The sequence below is a fragment of the Ictidomys tridecemlineatus genome, chromosome 12 (genome assembly GCF_052094955.1).
Source record: "Ictidomys tridecemlineatus isolate mIctTri1 chromosome 12, mIctTri1.hap1, whole genome shotgun sequence".
Lineage (NCBI taxonomy): Eukaryota > Metazoa > Chordata > Mammalia > Rodentia > Sciuridae > Ictidomys > Ictidomys tridecemlineatus.
In genome coordinates, this window is record NC_135488.1 from 106322029 (window position 1) to 106347773 (window position 25745).

At 55.3% G+C, this 25745-nt stretch overlaps 1 protein-coding gene across 1 annotated transcript; it reads left to right on the top strand.

Annotated features, from left to right (window-relative positions):
* The first annotated feature begins 3132 nt into the window (after positions 1–3132).
* On the top strand, positions 3133–25017 carry Sdc1 (syndecan 1). Its single transcript, XM_005322611.5, has 5 exons — positions 3133–3501; positions 21429–21510; positions 22355–22821; positions 23329–23473; positions 23599–25017. Exons 1-5 carry the CDS (start codon positions 3430–3432, stop codon positions 23766–23768), a joined length of 936 nt encoding a protein of 311 aa, XP_005322668.1. The 5' UTR covers positions 3133–3429; the 3' UTR covers positions 23769–25017.
* The last annotated feature ends 728 nt before the right edge of the window (positions 25018–25745 follow it).

The window sequence follows — 25745 nt, forward strand, 5'->3', positions numbered from 1 at the left end:
TTATCACCATATTTTTGTTTTAAGAAAATTTTGGCCATTAATAAGAAAATATATATCACTCTTTAGTTATTGTATATTATATAATTTATAATATATGCATTATATAATGTATATGTATATATTATATCTTTATTATATGTATATAATATGTGTATTATATATGTATATATTATATAATATACATTAACATATATATAATATACATTAATATATTAGTATATGTATATATATTATACATTTTATATAGTCTCACTCTTTTCACCTAAAAATAGATTTTGAAGAACCTTCTCAGGTCGGGTCTTAACCTTATGGAATAGCAGTATGGGAACGCTCATGGTTATTTCACTTTCCCATTTCCCTTTAGGGCAGGGCACTTATACATGGCTCTCTGGACACTGGAAATTCTTGCGAGGAGTAAAATGCACTGAAGGAGACCTCCTGGATGAAAAGGGCCAGTATGCGTCCAGTTTGATAGATGCTGTCTGCCTGCCCAGAGAATGCCTGATCAGGTGGATGCCTATTGCATGGATGGGGTAGTTCTGTAGCCAGGTGCTGGGTGCTTTTCCTACACACTTGTCACCAGCAGCCACCCCTGTCGAGAGCATTTCTCCCAGAATGGGGTCCTATGTGTCCACAGGAAAAACAGGAGAAAGGAGGGGAGGAGGCTGGCCTTGCCTTCCAGTAACTTTCTTTCTCTTACTGGGAAAGGAGCACAGTGATTCACCAGGGATGGTGGAAAACAACCCATGGTAAAGACACACTTCAGGATGGATACCTTGCTTAGTGCCAGGGAGGGAAGCTAGAGGCTCTCTGCTGAGCCAGGCATTGACCCCTTAGTGGCTAGATGAGGTAAAGGCTCAGGATCTCTTGGCAGAGGGTGATGTGTGGATTGTGTAGACAGGGAGGGACAGGGCCGCATTTTATGGGCTGGAGGAGGTCTGAGGAAACATGGGATTCTGGGTACACAGTCCTTTGAGAAGGGTCTTGGAGGAAGACCAGTGTGGGCAGGGGGAAATGTGAGCTGGGCAGGGGTTAGCAGGCCAAAGGCAAGCCCCAAACCTCCGTCATGGGGCCCTTCTGTGGTGCCTCTCCTCTTCTCAGCCTGCCCCTTCAAAACAGATTGATCTGGGAAAATTTATTCAGTTTGTAAAAAAGACCAAACTGGTGATTTTTGAAATATGAAAAGACTGCCCATCAAATTCTCTACCCCAAGTTTTCCTATTTTGAGAAGCAAAGATAAGACATGGAACTGATCCATTTTTCCTCCAAGTGGGGTTGAAGAAAATATAAGCATGGGGTTGAAGTAGGAAGGCCCTCACAAGCATCTGATGATTTTCAGGAAGCTGAAACATGTTGCGGATGTGGTATTGCAGATTCAAATCTTGAAAGGATCAATCTAAACCCTTATTGGGGAGCAAACTCCCCTTGCCAGTGATTGGTTCAGGAGAGCTGACCTCAGACTGGGAGGACCATCCTCTGGGAGATACATTCAGGGTCTGTTTCTAAAAGACATTTTTAACCCACCAGGACTTCCTGAGCTCCAGGGCAGGCCATTACTATGAGGTCCTAGCCAGCAGCGAGATAGATGATCCATCATTAAGGATTTTCAGATACCCAGTGTCTGCCCCCCCAGAGTCCTGATGAGTAACTATCACCACCCATAGGCCTGGGGATACTGAGACCCCAAAGGGAGGGTTGCCTGAGATCAAATAGGTATTCAGGATCAGGGACAGAAGCAACCTAATTTGGAGGGAAAAAGTGGGTCAGTTCAATAGCTTATCTTTTTCTGCTTCTTCAAAATAGGAAAAATGGGGTAGAGGGTTTGATGGGCAGTCTTTTCATATTTTAAAAATCACCGGTTTGGTGGGTTTTTGTATTTTTGTTTGTTTTTCCCCACAAACTGAATAATCCTGCCCAGATCAATGTTGTTTTCCCCTCACGATGTAAAGTGCTCTAAGGTGGTCGTCACCTTTGAAGAGTGTGGCAGGAGGCTGCCTCACTCTAGGGAAACCTGCTCCATGGGTGGAGGGATATTTAGGGTCCAGAGGCAGTTTCCCTTCCTGCATTACCTAGAACCCAGAAGGTTTAGTCCTTTAAAAGGAAACACAGGAGACTTTCTGAGACGCTAAAGAGCCGTTAGGAGAACCTACTGGTTCTCAATGCAGGGGGACAGGAAGAAGCCTTTCCCTCTGCTTGGGGAAGATTACTGTGGAAGACGCCATCTTTAGTCTCCAGGTCCAGGTGCAAAGGTCACTTGGCACCCAGATCGCGGGCAGAGGCCGTTTGGTTCTTTCCCTTTGCTCTCAGGGTCATTGGCCCCACACCTGCAGGCTCTCTGTGGCCTTTTGGTCCGATGCGCCTGATGGGTGAAGGAAACACCGAAAGGAACAGCAAAGGAGCAGCAACTTGACCGGTGCTTCTCAGATGGGCATGCCTAAAGTCATCTGGGAACAAAGCAGTTATGTATTTTTCCTTTTAGTTCGGAATACGAAGAGAGAGGCCATTGTCTTCTATAGAAAGACGCTGAAAACTCCTTTTTAAAAAACAGCCCTAAGAGTGTTCAGTACTTTGTGGATGTTGGGATAACGTGAATGCTTGTGAACACCTGTGCTGACCGGGCGCAGGGAGTCCCATCCTCGGTCAGGAGAGAGGTGGGGTGTGTGTGTGTGTGTGTGTGTGTGTCCAGAGGATTAAAGTCTCATCTTCTTGCACCCCCCACCTCGCCCCCGAAAACGAAAACGTTCTCACTGTAATCTGGGAGTCCTGCTTACCTGGAGGGCGCCACCAGTCCACGCCCAGAGGGCGCTGCAGACTTGCGCCCGCAAAATACCAACTACCGCCCCTTCCGCCCTTCTCCGGGGTAGCACCTCAACACCGGGGCCGACGCGATAGTGGGTGCTTCCCGGACCCCATCAGCCCAGGATCAGCCCAGCCCCGACGCTGGGAACCACAGATTACCCCGGACTGTGGCTTGGAGAGGAAGGCGGGGTTCTGACCCTGCCCGGTGGGAGCTGGGCGGGATCGGACCTTAGGGGGCGGGGACTGTGCGGGGGTGGGGCGCTTCAAGGGGCCTGGCACAGTGGCTCAGGGGCGGGGTTTTAGGGGGTGGGACTGGGGCTGGCCCGGAGACCTGAGGGAGCTGGGGGTGGGGGGCTAGTTTTTGCAACGGCTAAAGGCCTGCGGGTTTATTATAAGGCGGAGCTCGGCGGGAGAAGTGAGGGCTAGAGCAGAGCCGAACGCAGAGGAATCGGCTATCTGGAGCGGACTCCGGCCGGTGGACCCTGCAGTCTTCGTCTAGGACAGTAGTGCGCTGGGCGGGCGCCCAAGGGAGCAGAGCACAGCGCAATCGGCAGAGCCAGCCCGGATCTCCGCTTAGTCTCAGCCCGGACCCGCGCAGCCCGCCGAGCTCCCGCCGCCGGTCTGGACAGCATGAGGCGCGCGGCGCTCTGGCTCTGGCTCTGGCTCTGCGCGCTGGCGCTGCGCATGCAGCCGGCGCTGCCGGTGAGTGCGGCGCGAGGCCGAGCTGGGAGGCGGTGGGTAGCCGGAGCTCACCACCTAACGCTGCCGGCAGCGGCACGTGGAGGGGGAGGGGAACGGGGACTTCTAGCCCGGCGGGTCCTGGGACGGTGAACCCCGAAATCAGTGCTCGCGTCCCAATTCCCTCCGCCGTCCGTTGGCGCCACTCGGATCCCGCGCTCCGTGTGCCCCGCGTTCAATTATGTAAAATGTCTCCACATGTGTTGGAGTCCCCCTGCCCGCGGCGGCGTCCGGGCCTCCCACTCCCACCACCCCCGTCGCTCTCGGCCCCGCGGCGGCCCGGCCTCCGCCAGTGACCTGGAGGGATGTTGTGACCGCGGCCACAACGTCCCTTCTGAAGATCCTAATTCAAACCAGATCAGGGCTTGCGCGCCCGGTGTCGCCGAGCCCAAGCTCAGGGTGGTTTGCGCCGAGGCAAGTTTGGGCTCAGCGAAGCCGAATAGGAAGCTGGACCAGGGTTGCGCCGGGACTCTGGCGGGTAGCCGTGGGGTCCTTGGGCTTTCCCCTGGCTGCCGGAGGTGAGCTCGACAGAGCTGGCAGCGGGAGGTTCCGGGAAGTTGGCCTCGGAACGCTGCAGATCCGAGGAGCATAACTTTTGAGCGGCTGAAGTTGTGTTGCCCACGGAGAGCGCGTTCCTGTGCCCGGCACGGCCGAGGGCCAAGAGAGCCTTCCACGCGAGTGGACCTCGGATCCGTTCTCCCCCTCCCCCGATTCGGCTTTGTGCTGAAGCTGCGCGGAGGGAAGGCGGGTCCCTTGGCCCGCCCAGTAGAGTCGCGGGGAAAGAGGGACAAACGTGGAGCTCGCGGCCGAGGGAGGCCTTTGGATGGGATGCAGCGTCCACCTTTGGTGGAGGTCTGTCTTCTCTAAAGAGGGACGTGGCCGACAAAGAGCTGCCAAGGGTCCCTAGAAAGTGGCTCTCCCGCCCCAGCCGCCGGCCGCTAGCCCGCCTTCCCCAATGGGGGCGCTTTGTTCTCGGCCCCTGTAACCTTTTGCTGGGATCCGCCCCGCAGCGCCGGCTCCTGACGTGGGCTGGGTGCTGGGTCGCCGCCAGGTGTCAGCGCTGGCCGCCGGGTGCCCACTCCCCCAGCCCTGGCACAGGGTGCGGGAGTCCCAGGGGTCTTCAGGGAGGGCTGGCTGGGCCACCCCCTGGGAGGCAGAGGGGTGGGAGTTGCGGTGCCAGCGGTTCTTCCCCTTCCGGAAGTGGCGATCTCTCGACACCACATCTGGACAGCTGGACTTCCCTAGCTCTTGAAAGGGAGGCACTTGGACAGGGAATGAGGGTAGGGCACGGGGTGGGGACCTGTGCCCTGTACTTCCAGTGTGGCATCTGTTCAATATCCTCTCCCAGCATTTCCCTCTATAATGTTAGTAGCCGCCAGTTAATAAGTGCTTCGGGGTTTGGCTCCCCAGGTAATGTAGGTACTGTCGTTTTTGAGGCTAACATGTAAAGCGTCTTGGTAGCTTTCCAGGTGACTTGTGCTTTTGAGCACTCTGAAGTCTAAGAGAGGTCCAGATGCCCAGAAAAATTGCAGATATGAGTTGGACTGTGTTGTGTGGGGTGCTGTGCTGGGGGAACTAGGGAGGGATAATGGTTTCCAAGCTGAGTCTCTAGCGCACTGCTTTCAGGTCCAAGAAGTTGCTCTCGAGGGTTGTGGTTTTGTGGGACTCAGAGTACGCCTGGAATCATAGTTGCCACTCCAGAAAAGAAGTGGAGGCGCTTGGTATACTTCCCTGACCCTCCTGGCATTACCTCCTGCTTCTCTCTCCAGGCCCAGGATGGGGCCTAAGTAGGGGCTGCAAAGGTGGGATTCTGTGCCAGAATTGTGAGGGGTGGTTCTTTTCCGCCTGCCTTGGGTTGAGGCAGACATTCCTGTGAGCTGGCATCTCAGGGCGCCTGTTACTACTGGGGAGGCAGCTGGAGATGGTGACTCCCTATGGACCGTGTGTCCTGGAGTTTCCTGCTTTCTGAGTAGGGGCAGATGCTGCAGTAGGAGACAGTTTTCCACCCAGAAACTTCAAAACTGTAGGGAGACACCAGGCCCAGGAGGCAGGAGTCTCAGGGGAAAGGAGGGAGGGAAAGTCCTTAGAACTGCAGTTCTGGGAAGGCCTCTTGGAGGAGGAGTTTGAGCTGAGCCCCAAAGTACTGCCTGAGTTTGGGATCAGACTCCAGCTTGGAGCACAGGTGTTTTTTGTTTTTCTTGTTTTATAAAGTTTAGTTTGTTTTCTCTTTCCCAGCCCTGCTGCCCTCTCCCTTTTACAATGAATGTCCATGTTTGGTTAAAAGTGGGTGCATAAAGTGTCATACCTTCCCTTAGGCCCCACTTTCCCATAGTCCCCTCTTCCTTTTTCCTGAAAGAAATGAGAGAGTTGAGATTTGCTTAAAACGGGATAAGTTGCCTAGACCTGGCCCTCTCCAAAGGAAGGCTCACTTTGGCTCCTGTGGGAAGCAGGTCAGAACCCCCCAGGGGACCAGTGAGGTGGGGAGTGACTGACTGCTGGGTGTCTTGATTTTGAATGGCCAGGGGAGGCTGCTGGGCTGGCGGTAGCTCATAGCCATTCCCCAGGGACCGAAACAGGTTTGTTTAAAAAGTCCATGTGTGTGTGTTTCCCATGATCTTTTGTTTCTGTCGTGTCAGAAAATGGCTTGTTCTGTAATAGTTATTTGCTATTTTTCTCTTTCTCTCTTCTCCTCTTGAAAGGCATAAAATCCCTTTTGCCTTAATTATGGGGACCAGTAGAGACATTTCCCCACAGCCTGGGAGGGGGCGGGGGAGGCACTGGCTGCCTTGCCTGGGCTCAGCCTTGTAGAGGTGATGTCACCGCTGGCTGGCTTCAGCTCCCCCGGGAGGGTGGGGCCAGTTTAAGTTTCTACCTGTGGCTCTTGATGGGTTCCCATAAAATCTTATTAACACACATTGGTGAGGCTGGGGGAGAGGAGAGGGGCCTGGAAAGAATGACTGGAAAGCCTGATTTTTGCAGTGTTTTATAGAAGGATCTTTTCAAATGCAACAGAATTTTGGATTCCTGAAAGCCCTTGAGAATGAGGTGCCCTTGAGATCCAGGCTTTTTCAGTGATTTAAATCACTTTTTCAGTGATTTAAAACAAAATATTCTTAGTTTGGGCAGGACTCTGAAATATGTATAATTCCCTTCCTTTATCAATAGCAACAACAAAATGTTAGACATAATTTAATCTCCTCTGGATGCCAGGGAACCAGGTTGTGGCACAGTCTCCCGGGCCTACTGGTCTCCAGAGGGCACTGTGCCCTGGTACCTGGTGGCCACTAGTTGCTCTCTTTTGAATTCTGATCTGGTCTTTTTCTTTTTCAACCCCTGTGTGATAGCCAGAAGTGACATTGGTATGCCCGAGTACAGCAGCTTTTCTGTTCGATTCTAATTCGTCACTTTTTTCCCAGGAGTGCTGGGAAATTTATCAGATTAGTTAGAATTATATCCAAGACAGAGGTTGGAGGCTCTTGAGTAAGGGTCTCACCTGTGAGTGACCTCCATGAATTCAATGTCCTTCCTGGAACTCAACTGGGATCTCTGTAGAGCAGTGACAGACGGCAGAAAGAAGGTGTTACTTTCCTCCTATAGGACCACCCCCAACTCCTGCAATCTAGAGCAACAAAGAGATGCTGATTAGGTGAGGAACTTAGGGATCTCTCTTAGAGATGAATGGATGAATGGTCTCTTGGATCTGCCTCCTCTGATTTAATCAGTTTGTTAAATCAGATATTGTCCGTTTTGTACTGGGAATTAAATCCAGGGGCATTTTACCACTGAGCTGTATCTTCAGCCCTTTTTTAAAAAATTTTAAAAAAATTCTTGAGACAAGGTCTTGCTAAGTTGCCTAGGGCCTCACTAATTTGCTGAGGCTGGCTTTCACTTTACCATCCTCCTGCCTTAGTCTCCCGAGTTGCTGGGATTATAGGGGTGCACCTGGCAGCCTGGTTTAATCTGTAAGTGAATTGTCAGTCCCAGGTAGCCTGGACTGGTGAGGCTAGCTTACTTTATGTCCTGATGAACAAGGGCCTTTGTCTTTTAGCTTTGACTGTGACTCTTAGTTTTGATTCTGTCTCCATCTCCTTACGTTTGTTTGAGTTTAGTTTGTTTCTATATAATTTGCACCCATAGTGTTTTGGCCAGGCCCAGAACAGTTTGGGACCGGGCCGAGCCCCAGGACCCAGTCTCAACTCTGACACTAATTTACTACATAATCTTGGGTGAGTCACTTTCCAAGTCTTGTCCTAATCTCTAACACGGACATCATAATACCTGTTCTCCCTGTCCTCATTCTGTCATTTGTGTGTTCATTTCATAATGGATGTGTGAAAGTGCTTTGTAATAAAAGTGCCCAAGGAAAGTTAGCTGTTGATACAATTAAGGTTGCCTTTTCCTGGGTGCCTATTGGGGAATACTTGGTTCTTTTCCTAGATTCTTATTTCATCTTTCCCAAGCCTTTATAATATATGTCATTGCCCCACTTTTTGGATAAGGAAGCAAAGGCCTGTGATGACGAGACCCTCCAAGGAGCAGAAGAACAGAACTAGGATTTTTATACATGTGGTCTGGAATGGGGTGCTGGAGCTGGGGCCTACACAGGCTTATGTCATTGGTACCAAAGAGCCTGTTTGGATGGTGCCCTCGTGCCTGTCCCAGGCAGTGCCAGCATCCTGGGTATGGGGAAATAATTGCAGAATTAGTAGGTCTCCTTTTAAGGCTGGGAAGTGGATACCATGGCACAAGTGGGGTGACCAGAATCCAGGACTGTTGGCCTCTATACCTCATTCACTTTTGGTCCCTTCCAATGCCATCTCCCACTAGGGGAGTAGCCACATGAGGAACTGGTCAGGATTCCCTAGTCCTGGAACCGACAGATTTCTGACTGTTCATTTGTTTTTCAGCCAATTTTGGAATCTTGGGTTGACAGTCCTCTGAGGCCCTTCCTTCAGTGTGCCCAGGGAGAAGTAGTAAGAGTAAGGGGTCTATGGAAGAAGGGCTTTGGGCACCAGGATCATGAACCCTGGAACAAAGTCAGAACAGTGTCAATTCCTGCTCAGCTGTTCCAGTCGAGGTTGGGTTTGGGGTGGAAATGTGCATTCCGGAATCTTCCACAGAGTGTGACATGAATGCCCTGACAGGTGCCAGGAGAGGGCAGGAGTGTGTATGTCCATCACCACGAGGAGGTGTGTTTGGGGTACAGACCATAAAAATGAGGCCCCAGAAGTGAGACTCTGACTCAGGGTCACTTCAGTAACCAAGCAGTCTAGCTGCAGGCGGACTTTGGAAGCCCCTGCACAGCTGTCCTGAAAGGGCTGACTCTCTGTGTGATGTGCTGCTTCTGCCTGCCCTCAGGAAGCTTACCGTCAGGTGGGGCAACAGTACAGGCCCAACACAGGCACACCAGGTCGTCTCTCAGTGGTCAGTGTGGGGGTGGCCCAGAGGAGGTGTGGGCACTGTCATGCCCTGCCTGGGTGAGGGGTCGGAGGTCTGGCAGGGCCTATGAATATGGAAGCCAGGTGAACACGTCCCAGGGAGCATGCAGTGCTCACTGTCTTGGGACACTCACGGAATTAGGAGAGGGGCAGGGTGGTGGGTCTGCTCCTCCATGCAGTCGTTTGCCCACTTCCTGTTGACTCGTGAATTCCCAGTCTTCTGGATATGTCCCTCCTACCCTTGGTCCCTCTTCACACTGGGAGCCATTAAGGGTCTCCAGCCTCCTGACATTTATGGCTCTGTGGGCTGCCTAATTATATGTAGAGGGTGCGCCTCCAGCCCTGGGAAAACTCCTCTGCCTAGTGACTCACCTGAGGCTGCAGCCCCACCAGGGGCCTGGTGTGCACATGTGTGTGTGGGGGCTGCAGCCATGCTGGCCTCTGCCTGGGCAGTCCTGAGGCCCTCTCCCCACTGGGCTTTCCTGCATGTTCAGCTGTGGTCGGAGCTTTGGGGGAATCTGGTCTTTAACTTCTTTCCCAGAAACCAGGACGCTTGCTTCTCTCTTGCTCCCTGCCTGCTGTCTTTCCTCTTTTTAATGGCAGCTCTGACACTCTGTGTCCCTGGCTTAGAAGTCTGTGGAAGTCATTCCAACAGAGAAGGGCAGCTGGGACACCTGTCCTTCCTAGTTCCAACTTTGCCACCGACTCTGTGTGGCTAGGGCAGGCCATTGCTCCTCTAGGCCCGTTTCCCAATGTGCTCAGTGGCTTCTTTCCCTCCTTCAATTCTGAGAGCCACATGGTTGCAGAGAGACCTTGTCCTGGAATGGATGAAGGTGACACTGAAGAACTTGATAGTTCTCTACCATTATTCCTTCTGGGGACTCAAGAGGGAGAACCAGCTGCCCCAGGTCTCTGTAGCGTGGACTGTGCAGTTCGGCTGCTTGGAGGGGTGACTTGGCGCTCAGCGTGGGAACCAGGATGGACGGCAGCCCCTGAGCAAGGTCAGGCGGGGGCGGGGCGGGAGATGTTCTCTGCACACGCCCAGGCATCCTGGCACCTGCCCTGAGGTCCGCTCATCATCAGGAATGAAAGCAGTGCCGGGCAGGTTGGGGCAGCGGGCAGGCGGGCGTGTTTATCGTTCCACTCATCAGCTGAGTCATGGTGCCAGGCCCACGAGTCCTCCCTGGAGACTCACCCATCCAGCCTTGACCCACTGGAGCCCACTGTCCTGGGAGGCACAGTTGAGGGCCCCGGGGCTTGGCTTCCAGCCTGGCCCTGCTTCTCCACTGTAGAGTGGCTTTGGACGTGGGTCTCTTTGACCCTTTGTGTGAAATGAGGAAGGGAGGCCGAGAGGCAGAGGAGAGGTCACGATGCTTGTGTTCATGACCTCTCATGGTTATGACATGTGACTGGTGGCTGTCTGTGGGGGCTACTTCTGCTTCTTCAGGAGGAGTCTGCTCGGTACTGGGGGGTGTTCGTGAGCCCTGCCTGATTGAGCCAGATGTAGAGTCCCACCTGCGCTGGCCACGCAGCTTCACACCTGGCCCAGGGCATGCACGAGGAGAGGGTGCTTATCACTGGAACCCAACGGGACAATTGGCCTCTGCAGACAGGCCTGAAGGGCATGGCAATGAAGGACACTCTCGACTCAGCCTCTTTCCATGCCAGAGGAAGGATTTTGTCCCAGAGCCCCACGAGATAACAGCTTCCACCCAGGAGCGTGGGCTGTAAAGCAGGTTGTTTGTTGAACCTCAAACGCAGGCTACTTTCTGGCCATGGAAATGTTTGGGTAGGGGTCTCCCTGTTGGGGGCAGCAGGAGCTGCAAGGTGGCCAGGCCTACTTGGGACTACTCCTGGACACTACTGACTAATCCTGGGCACCACTGATCTCCATGACAGTAAGAAAACCCTCCCAGCCAGTGATGGCAACTGGAACTCACAGTCTCTTCCACTTGGGGCTACTGGTGCTTCTGTGGCCACATGGGACCCCCTGTCTTCTCCACTAAGGTAGTTGCCTGGGCTTGGATGCTTTGAAAGCCCAGTCTGGGGTCCAAATGCCTTGGAGCTGGGCAGATGGAGGGGACCTAGAACTGGCAAACTAAGGAGACAGAATTCGGGCTGTAGGTCCAGCCTGAGTGGGTAGGGTGAGGATCACCCCTGCCCCCCAGGGTGGAATGTGAGAAGGAGGGAGGAAACTTCCAGAAGCTGGGGTTTTTGGTGTCCATTTGTGGCATCCAGCATGTGCTGGAACCAGGAGGTCCTGGAAAGACTTTTAGGCCCTGGGCTCTGGATTTACTGTTTCCGGGGCCACCCATACCATTGGTGGCTGCAGATGCTTCAGAGGCCTGACCTGGTTGAGGACTTGATTGTGTTATCCCCATGGCAGAGCCACACAGTGACAGTGGCTCTACCCTCCTCTCCAGCAGCATCTCAGTACTCTGCCCAGGAAGCTCTCTGGGCCTTGGAGATTCTATTGCCCAGGAGTGTTCTAGAAGAATATGGAGGTGAGATTCGGGCTTAGGAGGCCCTAGGCTGCCGGCTGTCTCAGGAGCTGCTAAGACCATGTGGCAGCTGATGTCATTCCAGCTTCCCTGTTGCAAGCTGAGGGGGTGTGGTGCTGCTGTCGGGTGACCAGTTTCTTCCAGGATGAGAGTGGGGAGGACCTGGGTCTGCAAACCTTCAGGCTGGCCAGGGCCTGCCAGCTTGGCCGGATGGCCCCCTGTTTGGGCTGCACAAGTCCTCAGGCTGTCTCCGCCTCCCTACCCTAATCTCTGCAGGCACTCTGTGGGGACCTGGGACTGTGGGGCGAACAGAGGTGATTTTCCCAGGGGTGGGCCTGGGTGTTGTGGAGCCGGGGAAGCTGGCCTCCTAAGTCCCCGTGAGTGAATCTGAGGCAGGACTGGCATCCTGGCTCAGGGAAGTGTGAGGAACAGAGAGCTCTGGGACTGGACACACAGTGGTTGCTTGGGCCACGTGCTTTTCCTGCAAAGAGCAGTCACCTGGGCCTGGCTGCCTATGGCTGCCTATCTTTGGGGATCCCAACCTAGGGATTGGGCAGGTGAGGGGACCAGAACTACCTTGCTACTTTGCCTTGGTTAGTCCAGACCAGGTTGGGTGGTGAGAGGTGTTGGGTGGAATCTGGCTCACCTGGGTGTCTTCCAGCCTCCTCATTTCCTGTATAGTTTTGGGCATAATTCTTTTCCCTGCTAAGTCTCAGGCTTCAGTTTCCTCATCTGTAAAATGGAGTGAGTTTCTCATATCCTGCCTGAGAGGGTTTTAGAAAAGATTTAAAGAAGTAACACAATATGATGGGCAGCCCCTTCCCTGCCTGGAGCAATGGGGGAGGTTGAGATTCGCCTGCTGTGAGGAGAGCCGCTGTGGCTGGTGGCAGGGGGGCAGTCATTCTGTGTGAATGGCCTGCTGGTCCTGCCCCAGTGGTGCTGATGTAACAAATTCTGCAAACATGGCTTTTGCCCCTTCTCGGAAAACCTGAGCCTGTTTCCAGGACTGGCTCCTGACCTGAGCCATGCAGGCCGGGCTGGCAGATGGGAGGAGGCCAGGTAAACCCAGAAACTGGGGCACCGGGGCGGGGGCTCCGGCCAGCCCAGCAGGGCCCCAGCTCTGGGGCATGGTGGCCTGTACCCACAACTTCGGACTAAAGTCTGCCCTGCAGAAGAGCCAGGTTCTCTGTGGACGCCTTTGTAGCTGGCCAGCCTACCTGCTGGGAGGGCCCTCCTCTGTGCTGCTCCAGTGCAAATGACGGCTGCTCTCCTCCAGCCCTGAGAGAGAGCGGCTGGTTAAGAGCGAGCCTGCCTGAGCAAGCCTGCCTGGCCTCTCTCTGCCTGTGTGGCAGTATGCCCTTGAAGTGACAGTCCCCTTCGCCTTAGCTTCCTCATCTGTAAGATAGGTGTGGTACTAGAGTTGAAAGTGGTTGTGAAGGTAATTAATTCAGGAAAGTGCTTAGACCAGTTCCCGGTACATAATACTCAGTAGCCCAGGTTAGACCCTTAGGATCTTCTCCCACCTGCTGATTGACCTGGGGTCCTGGGCAGGGCGTTATTTCTGATTTTCTTTTCTGGGGTCACTAAGCTGCTAAGACCAGAGCTGCCTCCCCACCCCCCATTTCAGCCATCTCAGCACTGAATGCAGATGCAGGGGGCAGGTGCGGGGGGTGCTGGGAGTTCAGCCTGGCCATGTGAGCAAGTGCAGACCCCTCAGGAGGGCGAGCTGCTGGAGGAAGGGCCCGCACCCCTCTGTGCTGTGTCCCCCGCCTCCCACTGCATAGCCTCCACAGAAGATCCTATTCAGTCTCTACTACTCAGGCCAGAAGGTGCCAGCCCCACCCTGCTGTGAGGTCCCTTTGAGGATACTGTGCCCTTCTGTGTCTCTCAGCAGCCTTCGTACCTCCACTCTCTGAAGTGTACTTTATCTGAGAGGCCGAATCCCAGACGAGCCTAGTGTTCTTCTGCACATGGGAAGATAAGCCATAGACATGTGGCTCAAAGGGAATTGAGGCTGTCATTCCTGGGTGTGGTGGTGTTGTCATCCACATGCTGATAAAGGTTAAAAAATTTGCACTTGGCATCTTCTAGCCTCCCTTTTGTTATCCTTTGTGATCTTCCAAAGCTCCTACTCAGTCCCAGTGCCCCAGTTCCAGAATCACCCCTCCCCCACAGGGAGCTGATTGATGCTCCAGTGTGAACAACTAGCACCCCTCAGTCTCCCAGAGACACCTTTGTTTTCCAGGGGATACACTGAGAAGACGGATTTTGGTGATCAAGTTGAAACGTCCCCCACCCCCTGGCACACACACACACACCCCTAGAACCCTGCTTGGCTGCAGGTGTGTTGAGAACTGCAGTTTCTACCTCTGTGAAACTTGAGAGTACTTTATTTAGCCAGTGCAGGGGAAGAATGTCCCTAGAAGTCCACATGCCACAGGTGTTGGTCCCTAAGCCCTGTAGAACCTAGGGACTGATCAGGTAGATGGCAGTTCTTGGGGCCTTCCTGGGGGCTGGTTGGCCTTGGTTGGTTCGTCAGGACAGCCACGGCTGGGGAGGGACTGTGCTCTCCAGAGGCCTTGGCAGCCCCTCTTTCCTTGTAGGTTGCCAGTTGCCACCCCCGAGGCTCCTTTATTTGGGACACCTGCAGTATCCTTCCTAGGCCACAACTCTTTTGGGGAACTGAGAGATAGGATACCGAGTTGGTGTCTCTGCCCTCTACCTGTCCACTGTGCATCTGCCCACCGCTGAGCACCATATTTGTGTTTTAATGCCCCTGCGGTGGCTATTGTGCCTGCCTGGCTGCCCCTGGAGGGTGAGTCTGGACCCCATCTGGAGAACACTGGAAGAGTAGAAGCCACTGGAACCTCTTGCCCCCATTTGACCAACCCCCTCCACCCCCATTGTGTAGATGGGCAACCTGAGGCAGCGTGTTCAGAGGTCACCCATAGGTCAGGACATAGCCCAGACGACAGTCCCGTTTTCCCTGTGCTGGTTCTTAGTCTTTCCCTGGCTGTCCCCTGGTGGTCAGTGCCAGGGGTCCCTGAGGGAGGATGGCCTGGGGCTCCCTCTCAGGAGCCCAGCAGGCGTTCTGCTGCCTGGGCCTGGGCCTGGGCCTGGGCCAGGCGGCCTTGTTCCCTGCCAAGTGAAATCTCGCCCTGCCCTGCCTGGCCTGGCTGGGTTCTGGCAAGCGGGGAGCAGCCGGGGAACTGGTCTTCCAGGCCCGCAGCTCCACACCCAGCTCTCAGCTGGGCCTGTTCTGAGACTAGTCCTGGCACGTGGGCTGCACGGAAGGCGCCAGCTCCACAGAGGGTGGGACCAGAGGGCTGGGGACCACACTGGCCTGGCATGGGCACCAGGGCTGGCATTGGGCTGCCAGGGTCACCTGCCTCCCCAGACGGCCCTGGCCCCTCAGGGCAGCCGAGCAGTGCAGGGGAAAGGGCCAGGGCCTTGACCTCCCATCTCATCTCACACCGAAGGGCAAATGCTGTCAGCAGGGGGTCTTTAAAATCCAGCACGGAGCTTGTCCCTCCACCCACGGCCCTTCCAGGGGTCTTGCAGGACAGTGAGGTATCTGTCTCAGAGTGGCAAGGCAGGGACGGCCAGGTGTGGGGAACTGGGTGTGAGCCCAGGGAGTCCCCAGAAAGGTGGTCCTCCCAGTGAAAGTGCCACTGGGGTGGGGCCTTGTGGGTGCCAGTGTCCCGCGTTCTTCAGCGCGGCTGTTGACGCCCTCCCTGTACCTGTCTACCTGCTCCCTGGCCCCCGCCCTGGGCCGGGCCCATCACTCCTGCCTGTCATCCTAGGCAGGCCGCAGCTTGACTGTGGTGGAGACAGTGAGTTGATAAATCCCTGTGCCTGTCAGCCGGAAGTGCTGGTGCTGCCTTGAGGCACCCACAGCGTCCTGCCCTCCTGGGTGTGGCTTGTGGGGGTGGGGTAGGGGTCTTGAGGCCCAGGTCAGGAGACTGGCCTCAGCAGGCCTCCCTGGAAGGCCTCCCTAGCTCCCAAGTTAGAGACAAACTTCTCCATGTCTCTGGGGCCCTGGGTTGTGGTCCTACCCCGGGCAGGTCTGTGGCCTCCTTGTCACCATCCACTGCCCTGCCTGGGCTGTGAGAGCTGGGAAGCAGTTTAGGATTATCCAACCAAGCCACTTCTGTTTCTCACCTGGACAGGGGGTCCAAAGACGAGGCTGCCCAGGGCACCCAGCCTGGAGCCGGATCTGGCACTTTCTCTGAGACCCTTGTTAAAGATGCTTTGGAACCAATTGCTTCAGCCAGGACTAGAGGAGAGGGTGCAAGTGACCCCACACAGAGGGAGCGTGGTGACCAGCCCCAAGCCTCAGGACACCAGGGGCCTGGAGGGCCGCAGTGGGGAGTGGTATTTTGCAACATTCTCTGCCCCCACCTTGCCCGTGGCTCTGAAAGGCCACCCCAGGGCCTTGCAGTGGCGCTGTCCTTGGGGCACAGCCCTCTCCCTTGGCCCACCCGGGTCTGTTCACTCAGTGGGGCTCTCTTCCTGGTTCCAGCTGGGTGGCTGTGTCAGGGCAGCAGGAAGGTGGGCTGGGCAGACAGCTGCCTGGGAGACAAGGCTGACCCGGTCGGTCCCTGGTGGACACGAGTCTCAGCCCAGCTTCAGGACAGAGGTTCTTGCTTTCCTTTGTGGGGGCCTGTGGAAGTGGGTCCCTGCCGCCCGATGGTGAGGGGCCTGGGCTGGCCCCACGGCTCTGTCGAGAGGGAGGTTGTTGGAAGTGCAGAGGGCGTGCTGGGGCCCTCCCAGGTGGCTCGTCTCCGGCACTGGTTTGTGGGTGTCCGCCACCGTTTGTTGCCTTGCCTTGAACACTGGTCTTGGTCAGCAGAGCTGAGTGGAGATGGTGCCTCCTGCGGCCCCCGGCCTTGGCCCTCTGGGTGCCGCCTTTCCTCTCTAGACTGCTGTTCTCAAAGTGCAGCCCACGGAGCCCCTGCGGGACCCGGGAGCTTCTTAGTCAGCCTCTGGGGTTGGAGCTCAGGAGACTTCATTTGGCACCGTCTCCTGGAGACTCTTAGGGACCCTGGACACAGGTGGGGGTTCAGTGTCACCCTCAGCCATTGTTGCTCTTGTGAAGTGTGTGTGAGGGCGGGTGGAACCACCTCAGACACCCCATGACTGTGAAGTCTGGGGAAAGGGGCAGCTGTATCTTAGATTCCCAGATCTGACCAAGAAACTGAGGTAGCTAAAAACCACTTCTAAAACATGAGTCTGTTTGAAGCCTCCTGAAGAGTCTGCTGTGTCGTGGAGTCTCCATGGGGCGGAAGTGAGGGCTGCTTATTCTGGGGTGATGCAGCGCCCACCTGCCTTTTGACCCTGAAGCCTGGGTTCCTGGAACAAGCCTAGGGTCCCACGAGCCCCAGAGCTAGTATCACGTCCACAGAATTCAGGCTGCTGGGAATGACTGTAACCCACTCCTTTGACAAGGGCAGCTCTTCGTCCCTGGTGTTGTGACTAATGGGACTTGTTGAGTCAGTGACTCAGCTCCCACCCACAGAAGCCGGGTTTCATTACTCCACTGGGGCAGTTACGGCCAACCCACTTAGGATGCACGGGCTCCCAGGACTGCCTACGTGAGCGTCTTGCACTGACGTTATCTTATCCTCTCCTGGGCCTGGTTGGAGGCCCCGGCTCTGCAGCTCCCTCTTCCTGAAGCCTCTGGAGTGGGACTCCTACGTGTGTGCTCTGCGGGGCTGGGACCTCTGCCAGACTGGGACCAGACGTCTCTTACCCTGTTTGCTCCCCAGAGCCCCTTGGATGATGGTCCTAGGTCTTTGAAGTTGAGAACCCTATTTAATATCAAAATCCGCTTATCTTCCTACATGCCGTTGTAGATTTAGGACACAGGTTGGAAAAGGAGCACAACCCTGTGAAATGATTGGTGCTTTTTAAGGAATTTGTGTATCATCCATCACTTAAATCAAGTTGTAGGTGACATGTTAGTGTTTGAGGATGCTGGCTGGAAACCACAGGCCTTTGGGCCTGGTGGCTGCAGGGTGATAGGGTGGGAGGTGGATGGGCAACCTCTGTAGTTAGCAACTGTGTCCACCAGAGTCCCTTGAACGTCTTGGAGACACCCACTTGATACACTGGCTTGTGACACAGCTCAGGTGCCTTCATGCCCAAGATGTTCTGGCAAGTGCTATAGTACAGACTGCCCCTCTGCCCCGGGCACCCAGGGCAAGGTGTTCCCTATACTTGGAGATTGCCAAGGAGGGTGGTCCTCTTTCTGGCCAGTGTGGGGGTGGGAGCTGGCAGGAGATGGCTTCAGGCTGCCTTCTTGAAACTTCCTTGCCAGCTCTCTACCCACGGACTCCGGATGTGCCCTTGGGCATGGCTGGCAGCAGGGATGAAGACTCTCTCCGTGACCCCAATCTGCTCCCCACCATCCCTCTGCACCTCTCAGGCGTGGACTGGTACCTGGGTGGGGGACTGGTATTGAGGACTGAACCCAGGAATCCAGGGTGCTCTACCACTAACCTACATCCCCAGCCCTTTTTATTTTTAATTTTGAGATGGCCTTGCTAAATAGCCCAGGCTGGCCTTGTGCTTGGCATCCTCCTGCCTCAGCCTCCTGAGTAGCTGGGATTACAGGTGTAATGCCACCGTGCCTGGGAAGAAATCTTGGCCACGTGACCTTAAAACTATTTTGCTCTCCTGGGGAAGATGACCTTTAGGGCCAGAGAGCAAGAAAGATGGCAGTGAGAAGAGCATAAGTCACACCAAAAGTGTGTGGACACTTGCTGGCTGGGTGGCCTTGGGCAGGTCCCTCCTCCTTTCTGAGGCTGAGCTCCATTATCTGTCGGAGATGCTAATCTCAGTCCTGTAGGTGAGTTGTAGAAATCAAAGAGTAATGGGCGGGAAGTGATTCCAGCCGTAGGCAAGGCCTCCTGCCTTCACACCCTGTGTCCTGCTGGACCCGAGCCCTGCCTGGGCCTCTTGCCAGTGTCCTTCCCACATAGCCCCGGGGTATGGCCAGAGCCTGCCTGGCTAAGACAGAGATGGGCCCACCATTCCCTCACTGCCTGTGGCCCGGGTTCCCTGTGTCTGCCCTAGGATTCCCCAGTTCCCAGGTGATCCAGACCTCCTGGCTTTGGGTTTTCAAGCCAGTGGGCTTCCAGGGGCTGCGCTGTGCTTTGAGAGATCGGAACGTGTGGCAGCCCACACTTTCCTCACCGCAGAGTTGGGTCTGTGGACGACTTGCTTCCTTCCCACAGAGGTGAAATATTAGGCCAGCTGGTCTTTTTGCCTCCCCAAAGAGCAGGAGCCCCAGCTGAGCCCACCTGTCCCCTGGGCAGCAGTCAGGTGAGAGGTGACGCGGAGGAGTCCCTGGTGAGGCCTTAGTGGTGGGGGTCTGTTGCAGGCTGGGGATGAAACCCGAAGTCACACCCCAAACTCCAGAGTTAGCCCCACCTTGGTCGTCCACATTTAAATTCGGCATTTTCTGCTAATTTCCCTCCCAGGGGGGCGGAAATCTCCCCTTTTCCTTATCTGAGATACTGTGGAGAAGGTCCCAGCGGGAGGGGACATGGGTCATTAGGGAGCCCTCCCCTTAATGAAAAGTGGAGGCCCAGAGAAGAGATCAGCTCCCCGCCAACCCCACCAACCCCAGGGAGCTGGTTTGCTGGCTTCAGTGGGGAAAAGGTTTGCTTAAGCACTTGTTGTGTAAACAAGATGGAAGAGGGATAAGCCAGGAGAGCCAGAGGAACAAATTGTTGCTAGACCCAGAATCTTATCTGGCCCTAGTCTCTTGGGAAACTGTTAACCTGTTGGGGCTTCTTGGTGTAGGTGAGAGGCTGGCCTCCCTGGGTTCCCCTGGGCTCAGGGCGGTGCCTACAGGGTTGTACTGGGGCCACTGTGTGTGTGTGTGTGTGTGTCTTCTTGGCCTGCGCTACCTCATCTGCTGAATGGGTCCTGGGCCCCGTGACTCTGGCTTCTGCTGGAAACTTGCCTCTCTTTACAGTCAGGCTCGTCTGCTAGGAGCCCTGAACCTCTCCGCAGTCTGGAGCTTTCTCTCTAAAGGAGGGAATCAGGGCATCAGGAGAGGGTGGGGCAGAGGCTTTGGGTGAGGGTGTAGCTGTGATCTCCACATCTGCACCTGCCTGGTGGAACGGTCTTGAAGCACCACCTGGGATGGCATAGGCTGGGTATAGTCTGATGTGGGTCAGGGGGTTGGACTGTGACTGGTTTTCATGGGCTGTGACTCTACTTGTGGATGGGCCATGACGGACTCCACTATTTCTTCTTGGTGGAACAGAAAGGCCCTTCTAGAGTCAAAACCTTGCTCTTGGGGGAAGGAAGATACAGTTTTGCTTTTGTAAGTTTTGCTTTCAAAGGAAGTTCAGCATTATTTTTAGCCTCACGGTTTCCACATGTGACTAATGTGTCCCTTGGACCTGAGCTCCTAGATATGGAGCTTCTGCCTGGTCCAACTCGGCCCCAGGGCTGCCTCATGAGGCCACAGGTCTTGTCTGTCCTTCTCTCCTCTCCCCACTGAAGAGTGAGGCCTTGGGCCTGTGACCAGGACTGGTGAGCCTCTTGGTCTGAGGTGACTGCACTCGTGGAGCCCAATCTCGGGTGGGCCATTCCGACAAGCTGTGCAGAGGCTGTTGGTGAACCGGCCCCTCCTGCCCGCTTCTCATGAAACCTCATCTACTTCCATCCTGCCCTCCGTCCAGAAAGGGCTGCTGGCTCTAGAGGCTGCCGTGGGCCCCAGGATCCTTCCTCCTCACCTTGAGTGACTCACTCCCTAGTTAGAGCTTGGCCGCACTGGGGCACTTACTGTTCGATTCTTTACTTGCATAACCTCGCTGGATTTTTGCCACAGTCCTAGACTATAGATGTTACTATTGGCCCATTTTACAGATGGGGAGACTAGAGCCATAAGAGGTTTGATGACATTTAATAGGTGGCAGAACTCCAGGGGTCTCTAAAGCTCTTGGGCTGCACCATGGGGTTCTGCTTCTTTATTCATTCTGTTGGATTTAGTGAGCTGGGTTGTTTGGGTTCAAATCTCACTGCTGAACTGGACCCTCACAGCTACCCTTTCTGACCTCTGATTATTTATCTTGAGCCAGTGTTGGAGGAAGACGTGATCCTGACTTTCTGCCTCCTCCAGATGCCCAATCCCCAGTCCTCAGGTCAGCCCCTGCCTTAGGAGCTGGACACCTACAGCCTTTCCAGGTTGGAGTAGGGCAAGGCAGGCCACTTTTTGGGGGCTGCTGTTGGCAAAGAGGTCTTGTCCCAGGCCCATTGCCCTTCCTGCAGAGCCCCTTCCAGATTATTCTCAGCTGAGCCCAGCCTTAGGGGTACCCTGTCCTTCCTTCCCCAAGAAGGACAATACCCAAGAAGGACAATATCCTGACTTAGAGGATAAGAAAAATGGGCTTAATGGCCAGGCCTGGGACTGCCTGTGGGAACAAAGCTCCTGGGTGAGATAGCTCCCTGCTGTGCCCAGCCCTGACAAAGGCCCTCACACCTGCAGGCCTTTGTCCACGCACTGGTGTCCAGCACATCTTCAGGCTGCTTTTCTGGGTCCAAATTGTCTTGGGATTGTTCCTGGGGCTCATGAAGCTCCCTAGCTGATAGCCCCCAAGACCTGATTCTTAGTGTGGCGTGGGCCACCACGGGCTGTGACTCTTCCTTGTGAATGGGCCACCATGAATGGACTCTTTGGTCAGTCCTGATGAGGTCCCATGGGGTGACAGCTATGTTTGTGGCACAGCTTTCTGTTCTTCTGAGAGGTGGGCTGTGCAGGGAGAAGCAGGTGGCTGCTCAGCCGAGGGCCCGGAGCCCCCTGTGGGGGCTTCCTGCCTGCACGGTCTGTGCTGTGCGGGGTGGCTGAGGCCACTCATCTGTCTAGGACAGGGACCCTGGGACGGCACGACTCCCACCAGGCCTCCCCTCATAACCTCTTACGATCCTTTTCCAGCAAATTGTGGCCACAAATGTGCCTCCTGAAGATCAGGACAGCTCTGGGGATGACTCCGACAACTTCTCTGGCTCAGGTGCAGGTGAGCCCTCTCCCTGTTTCCTCCCAGCTGGGTCAGGAGGGTGATGCGGAGTGAAAGAATGTCATTTGTGCTTCATGGAGCTCCAGGGAGGCGAAGTGCAGGCCCCAGGGCTGCCCACTGCAAACGGGCACGTCCCCTTTGGAACCACCCTCTGGAAGGCCCGTTGACTCCTGCAAGCCTTTGTGTTTCTGTCTGTGGAATGGGCATAATACCCTGACCACAAGGTGGCTGGGAGCTAAAAGGCAGCTCAGGGCCTGCTGGGTAGATCTTTCAGTCTCCTTTCCTGTTTCCCTCCTCCTGGGGGAGAGAAGTCCCGAACTGAAGAAGTCCTCATAGAAGAGGCAGCTCTTTGAGACCTCAGAAGAGGCCTAAAAGCCCAGAAGGGAGGCTGAGGCATGAGTAGGAAAGGGGCCAGGGTGGTGACCCGAGAGCTGGGAGGCGGGATACTCTAGAGTCTGCTCTTGGAGCCCGAACCCTTCTGGGGAGGGGGAGGGGTGTGTGCACTGGGGTCAGGCTCCTGTGTCCCCACCATGGTCATGTCATGGAAAAGCTCCTTCCCAGGTGACCCTGGGATCTTTCTGGTGGCTCCTGGAGGCCAGGCTGTCCCCAAGGCAGGGGCAGGGAAGGGCTGCTCTCCTCTTCTCTTTTCCAAATTGAGTTTTCCTTCAGCTGTTTTCACCCTGGGGACGCAGCCTCTTGAGAGGGAGGATGGCTGTCCTCGCTGGCTGGGGCGTCCAGGCCTGAGTCTCGCCCAGGCACCCACCCTCCTCCCAGCCTTAGTGGTCCTGGGCTATGCGCTCTGGGGCCTCTCCCACCCTGACCCGCTCTGCCTCTGGCCCTGCAGGTGCTTTGCCGGATATCACCTTGCCCCGGCAGAGCCCGTCCACCTGGAAGGACATGTGGCTCCTGACCACCACGCCCAGGGCTCCAGAGCCTACCGCCAGGGACGCCACGGCTGCCTCCACCTCCGTCCTGCCGGTTGGAGAGAGGCCCAGAGAGGGAGAGGCCGTGATCCTCGCAGAAGCCCAGCCTGACCTCACTGCCCACGGGGAGGAGACCGCCCCAGAACCCAGGGAGACCACACAGCTCCCGACCACTCAGCGGGCCTCAACAGCCAGAGCCAGCACTGTCCAGGCACCTGCCACCTCTCATCCCCACAGGGACATGCAGCCTGGCCACCATGAAACTTCAGCTCCTACAGCACCTGAGCAGCCAGACTCTCATATGCCCAGTGTGGAGTCTGGAGGTGCTTCTCCCACCGAGAGGACTGCTGAGGATCAGCTTCCAGCAGGAGAGGGTTCTGGGGAGCAGGTGAGCAGTCTCTGTGTTCCCAGGACATTGGGTGACCCCTAGTGCCTGGCACCTGGCAAGCCTAAAACCCTGTGTCCTGTGAGCACATCATGATTCCCATCATGAGGACAAGGTCACAGAGTCCCACGTTCTTCCTGCCAGAGGAGGGCAGACTAATTATAAGACCAGAGACAAAGAGTCCACAAAGGTCACTCCAGAGGGGGCCCCCAGACTTACACAGGGGCACAAGTTCTACCGAGTCTTGTTTTTTGTCTTAGAGTGGTGTGATCATTTTATACGTCACACTAAAAATGAGCCTATTTATTTTCATACAAAAATGTGTGCTTTGTGTCACTTGAGGTAACAGCTGGGCCACAATCCAGCCAGGGCCCAGGTTGATGTGGCAAGTCCAGGATGGGGTGTGTCCCAGTGGGTAGCAGTGGAGACCAGACAGGCAGGAGGTGCTTCTGGGTTGGGAGGCCATGGTGGCAGTGGCCCCAGCTCAGCCTGGTACGTCCCCTCCCTTAGGACTTCATCTTTGAAGCATCTGAGGAGACCACAGCTGTGGTACCGGTACAGCCCGACCACCGGAATCAGCCCCCCGTGGATCCAGAGACCACAGGGGCCACAGGGGCCTCACAGGGCCTCCTGGACAGGAAGGAAGTACTGGGAGGTGAGTCTGCCCTGGGGTGAGTGGGGGGGGGGCAGACTGTGGCTCTGGGTGGACCTGAGGCCCCTCCTGTGCTGCCGAACCCAAGGAGCTGCTGAGCTGAGTTATCCCCTGTCTGCCTTCCCTAGGGGTCATTGCCGGAGGCCTGGTGGGGCTTATCTTTGCTGTGTGCCTGGTCGGTTTCATGCTGTACCGGATGAAGAAGAAGGATGAGGGCAGCTACTCTTTGGAGGAGCCGAAACAAGCCAACGGCGGCGCCTACCAAAAGCCTACCAAACAGGAAGAGTTCTATGCCTGAGAGGAGCATTTGTCCCCATTGCTCCCTGCCACTCACTAGGCCCCCACTTGCCTCTTCCGTGAAGAACTGCAGGCCCTGGCCTCCCCGCCACCGTGCCACTGCCCCAGCACTCTGCCCTCGGGCTGCTCCTGCCCATGCAGTCCTTGGGTGGCCTGGGGGGCTCACTCTGCTTCTTCGTCTTCTGCCTGGAGGTTTGGGCGCAAAGGGTTTCTCGCATCTGACCTTTCCACCACAGCCACACCTGGTGTCCCGCCATTCTGAGTTGGCTTCTCCAAACTGGAGCAGCCCCTCCCAGATCCAGCTCTGGAGAGAAAGGGGCCCCACTGCTTTGGACCTGGATGGCCCACTGTGGCTGGAAAATTCTGGGGATGGGGCTTCGGCTGACATACCATAGCACTTAGTAGGGACAGCAGGCTTGGGCGTGGCCGCCTGGGCTCGGGGGCAGAGTTCAGGGCTCCATGGGAATTCACTTTGCATTGTGGGGAGGTCTGATTTAGATATCGACTTATTTTTGCACACGTTTCTTCTAGTTTCTCTGTCCATAGCCCCAGTAGACTTTGTTACTTCCGAGGTAAGTCAAGTCAGTTGATTCGGTCGCCCCCATCTTGCTTCCCTAATCTACGTTCAGGAGAGAGCATCAGGGTTAAGAAGACTTTGTTTTTGTTTGTTTGTTTGTTTGTTTGTTTGTTGTTGTTTTTAAAACTAGGAGAACCAAATCTGGAAGCCAGAATGTAGGTCTCGTCTGTGAGTTGTCTCTGAGTTTGTCACTCATGTGTGCGACAGGGTCTGGACTACCTGTTTGGTAGCCCCATTCTTGGTGGTCCATTGCTGGGCTGGCCAGTCCAGGCTGCTTGCAGTAGGGCACCACCTCTTTTGAGCAATCATGCCTGTACCCATGAACTCAGGGCCACACCTGTGGCCTGGGCCACTGTGATGTTGGAAGAGCCTTCATGAGAATTTAATCCTGGGGCTCAGGCTGGGGATGGAGGGGAAGGACTGTGGGGCAGGTGGAAGAGTGGGGGGGATGCTTTCTCCTGGAAGTTGACAAGAGCCATCTGTGCAGAGATGGCATAGGCCCCTCCATCAAGAACCAAGTTCACCTGAAGCTCCTGCAGCCCCTGCCCTTGGCGGAGTCAGGAATGTTTTCCAGAGAGTGATCGTCTTTTGCTTTTGGCAAAACTCTACTTAATCCAATGGGTTTTCCCTGTACAGTAGATTTTCCAAATGTAATAAACTTTAATATAAAGGAGTCATGTGAACTCTGTGGCCTCTGCTTCTTCTCTGGGCTGGTTTTCTCTCTGAATGTGGGTGGTTTCGGGAAGCTGGGCCTAGAGGCTGTGTGCCTTCATGTCTCTGAGGGGAGGGATCCAGGTCCAGAGCTTCTCTGGTTTGTTTTTTTGTTTTGGCTAAAATTCTTTTAGAGGTGGGTAGGCTTGGCCAAGGGTCTCTAAGGCCATGATGTAAAATCCTTCTGAAGGGCCAACATAGCCAGACAGCACACAGCTTGACCTCTGAGGCCACTGGCCTCCGGCAGAGGTGTGGATCTAGGCCCTCTTTGAGGACCTCAGGCAGCCCTTCTCCTGCACCTCTGCTGGGACAGGGCTCCCGAAACTCCTGTCCTCGCTTATTTAACTTGATGACTTTCCAGTTGCTCTGTGGCCACTCTGGGTTGAGCTACTTTGCACCACCAAATGAAGGGGATCTGTGCTCTCTGCTGGAGCGACTAGACACAGCAGGGGTTGGGGACAGGGGTTTGGGACCATGCTCAGTTGCTGGTCTATGGGATGGTACACAAGCCTCTGGTGGGGCCCATGTGTGTGACTTGTCATTTCTGGACAGCAGACACTGTAGTGGTAGTAGAATCGCTTCTTAGCCTGCCAATGTCCTGTCCTGTCCCCTTTGCTGTAGGAGCCTAGCTCTGGACTGTGTATGGAGTGCTGGGCCCTCCACTCTAAGGGAAGATGGAGCCCACCTCTG

What these genes read in the sequence shown, in the direction of transcription:
- Sdc1 (XM_005322611.5), top strand. Translation starts at nt 3,430, where the DNA reads ATGAGGCGCGCGGCGCTCTGGCTCTGGCTCTGGCTCTGCGCGCTGGCG. An exon ending in GCATGCAGCCGGCGCTGCCG is followed by an intron (nt 3,502 to 21,428) that starts GTGAGTGCGGCG and finishes ATCCTTTTCCAG; the next exon opens with CAAATTGTGGCCACAAATGT. An exon ending in CTTCTCTGGCTCAGGTGCAG is followed by an intron (nt 21,511 to 22,354) that starts GTGAGCCCTCTC and finishes CTGGCCCTGCAG; the next exon opens with GTGCTTTGCCGGATATCACC.